General features: G+C 47.1%; 1 protein-coding gene across 1 annotated transcript in view; it reads left to right on the forward strand.

Annotated features, from left to right (window-relative positions):
* The window catches only part of NLRP2 (NLR family pyrin domain containing 2), a 67,227-nt gene that overhangs the window by 41,326 nt on the left and 23,186 nt on the right, over positions 1-2,715 (forward strand). The window contains exons 4-6 of the mRNA XM_029924391.1: positions 737-811; positions 2,131-2,205; positions 2,358-2,706. Coding sequence (XP_029780251.1) covers positions 737-811; positions 2,131-2,205; positions 2,358-2,706 — 499 coding nt within the window. The remainder of the gene's footprint in view (positions 1-736; positions 812-2,130; positions 2,206-2,357; positions 2,707-2,715) is intronic.

The raw sequence follows: 2,715 nt of genomic DNA on the forward strand, positions 1-2,715 counted from the left end.
TGTCGCCTTAAATACCTCATCAGAAACCAGGGAATTAATCTGTGGAAGCTTTCTGATGCCCTCAGGAAGGAGTAATGGTGTGCACGTACCCATGTCTCTCACTGTGTGAACTTGGCCGGTGCCACCTAGGACAAACCCACCATGATGCCTGCTCTGTGACCTCAGCCTTCTTGAGCCCAGCCCCTCTGTGCCCACAGTCTTTCCTTTTGTTTAACCACACCCTTAAGTCACTCTTGGTGCATAATGTCCTTGATCTGCTCTCAAAATAGGACTATGGCACACACCTAGTGTCATTCTCCTCCCCACGTGTATTCCCAGCCTCTGAAGCTGTAAAAGCAGGGTTCCAAAGATCTTCTTGTCATGTGGCTGCCCTCGACATGCTTCTTACTAAGTCTTTTCTTGACAGCTGGTCTTGTCAGCCTTTTTCTTCAGTCTTATGGCTCCTTCTGCCTTTGGAGATTATTCTTCATATACCTCCCTGATACGGAACATGCACTGTGTGTTCTGAACTGCATAGGAAGCCGCTTGCCACAGAGGCATGTAAGCCTGAGGTCATGGCTTGGCACACTTTAATATTATGTCCAATAGCACGTTAACATCCTATTATGTAATCTGGGCTTCAACATTGAAACCTGGTTGTCAAACATGACCCGTCTGAAAGTCCCACTCCGTTCCTTGGGCAGGAGTTTCAACACTAACGCAGTGACAAGCCTACAATACTCCCCCTTTTTTCCAGGGACCACCAGAACTCCAGAAACAAAACGTGCAAACGTGGATGAGACGCAACAGCATGCAGGAGAAGAGGACTCAGGTTGGTGTTAGAACACTCAGTGCTGGAGCGGGCTGAGTGACCTGTCCTCTCCCCTCCCCCACCCTTATTGGATACTCCATCTCTTTCCAACCTCATGTTTCTCCACTATTTATAATCCCCAACTGTCTCTCAGAAAATGCCTTCCTCCCTTCCTTAAGAACAAAGCAGGGAGATGAACATTGGAAAGAACTGGAGTTCCTTCAGTTCACAGAAAAGGAACGTATTGCATAGAGTTTCTCCTTAAGTTTTTCAGTTTCAGATGCTCAGATTTGAGTAATGTCAAACTCCCAGGTGAGAAAATGAAGACCTGGCAGAGGTAGGTGAGTTGCCTCACCGGTGCTGTGGGCAGTTTAACATCAGTCAGTTTCCTAAGTTGGCCTGGTAGTGGGGGTTTTTTTAATGGCCATTAGTGAAGTAGAATTTATGTATCATGAATGTTATGTATCCTACATCTTGAACATACTACTGATTTTGCATAAATATGGAGACTTTTGGAACCATGGCCACCATCCAGTTTTACAACATATACATAACCCCCCAAAAGTCCTCTCATGTCCACATGTCGTCACCCCCTTGGTCCATGTCCCTGAGTTCCAAGCAGCCATTACTTTTCGTCTCTCTAGATTTGTGTCTTCTGAACATCTGTGGTCTTTGTGTCTGTCTTTCATCACACAGCATAATGTTTTTGAGGTTCGTCCATGCTATTGGTATCTATCACAAATTCATACATTTTCGATACAGAATAATATTCCATTATATGGCTAAGTCACACTCAGATTGCCCATGCAGGAATGGCTGGGTGTTAGAATTTTTTTCTACTTTCTGACTGCCTTGCATAGCGCTGCCAAGAACCTTCAGGTGCTAGTCCTGGCGTGCACAGATCTTAACTTTATCTTGGGTGGGTATTTAGGAATTGTCTGGCATTCCACACAGGCATGACACTCCTGGTTGGCTCCAGGACTTGAGCAGCTATACTGGGCTGTATGGTGAAGGTCTATCCCATGATACCCTGGTGTGCATTCTAGTCCAGTGGGAAAAGATAGACCGGCGGTTTCAATCCGATCACACTGAGTTTTGAATGAGCAAATAGAACAAACATTTCTTGTTCTGCATCTCTCCTCTGGGAGTTTGATTTTACTAAAGAGGCCTGTCACTTGGTTTAGAATGTCATTTGCTCTGTTCATCTCTATAAGCCCAGCACACGATATGGACAAAGAACTTAGATTCTGGACTCCTTAGAAACTGCTTGAACACTGTATCTCTGAAAAAAGAAATTCACCCGTTTTTATGTCAAGCCCGATTTAATTTTTATTTTGCAGCGCTTGCACAAGTACTGGGAGAAGATGTCACAAACCCAGAAGAAGCAAAGGAAGGTCTGAAAGGAGAAGAACCAGGTCTGTGTCTGGTCTTCCTGGATGAGCTTGGCGCCAGGAGGTCCTATTTGTAAACTTTTCTAGTTTTCCTTTCCTACTTAACACAACGTATTTTTATTTCCCAATAAATAACCAGCTATGTCCTTCCTATCCACTTCCTCCTATCACTGAAGGTCAACAGGATGAATGCAGAAGTGTGTTAGAAGAGGAGGGATGGCAAAGCTGGAAGGAGAACTTTGGGCCAGGAGCCAGTGAAAACATCCACACCTTCACCCAGAGATGCGAGACACTTGTCCCGTCCTGTAATCCTAAAATGTTTGCAGGGTCATTTGCACAGACGGTGGTGCTGCACGGCCCGGCGGGCGTCGGGAAGACCACGCTGGCCCGGAAGTGCATGCTGGACTGGACGCGGGAAGGCCCGGCGCTGGCCCAACCCGCCGCCTGCTTTCTCAGCTGCAAGGCGCTCGGCCGCAGGGGGCCCTGCACGCTGGCGGAGCTGCTGTCCGAGGGCGCCCCGGACCCGCATGACGC

Source organism: Suricata suricatta, chromosome 16 (assembly GCF_006229205.1).
Source record: "Suricata suricatta isolate VVHF042 chromosome 16, meerkat_22Aug2017_6uvM2_HiC, whole genome shotgun sequence".
In the NCBI taxonomy this organism is placed as follows: Eukaryota; Metazoa; Chordata; class Mammalia; order Carnivora; family Herpestidae; genus Suricata; species Suricata suricatta.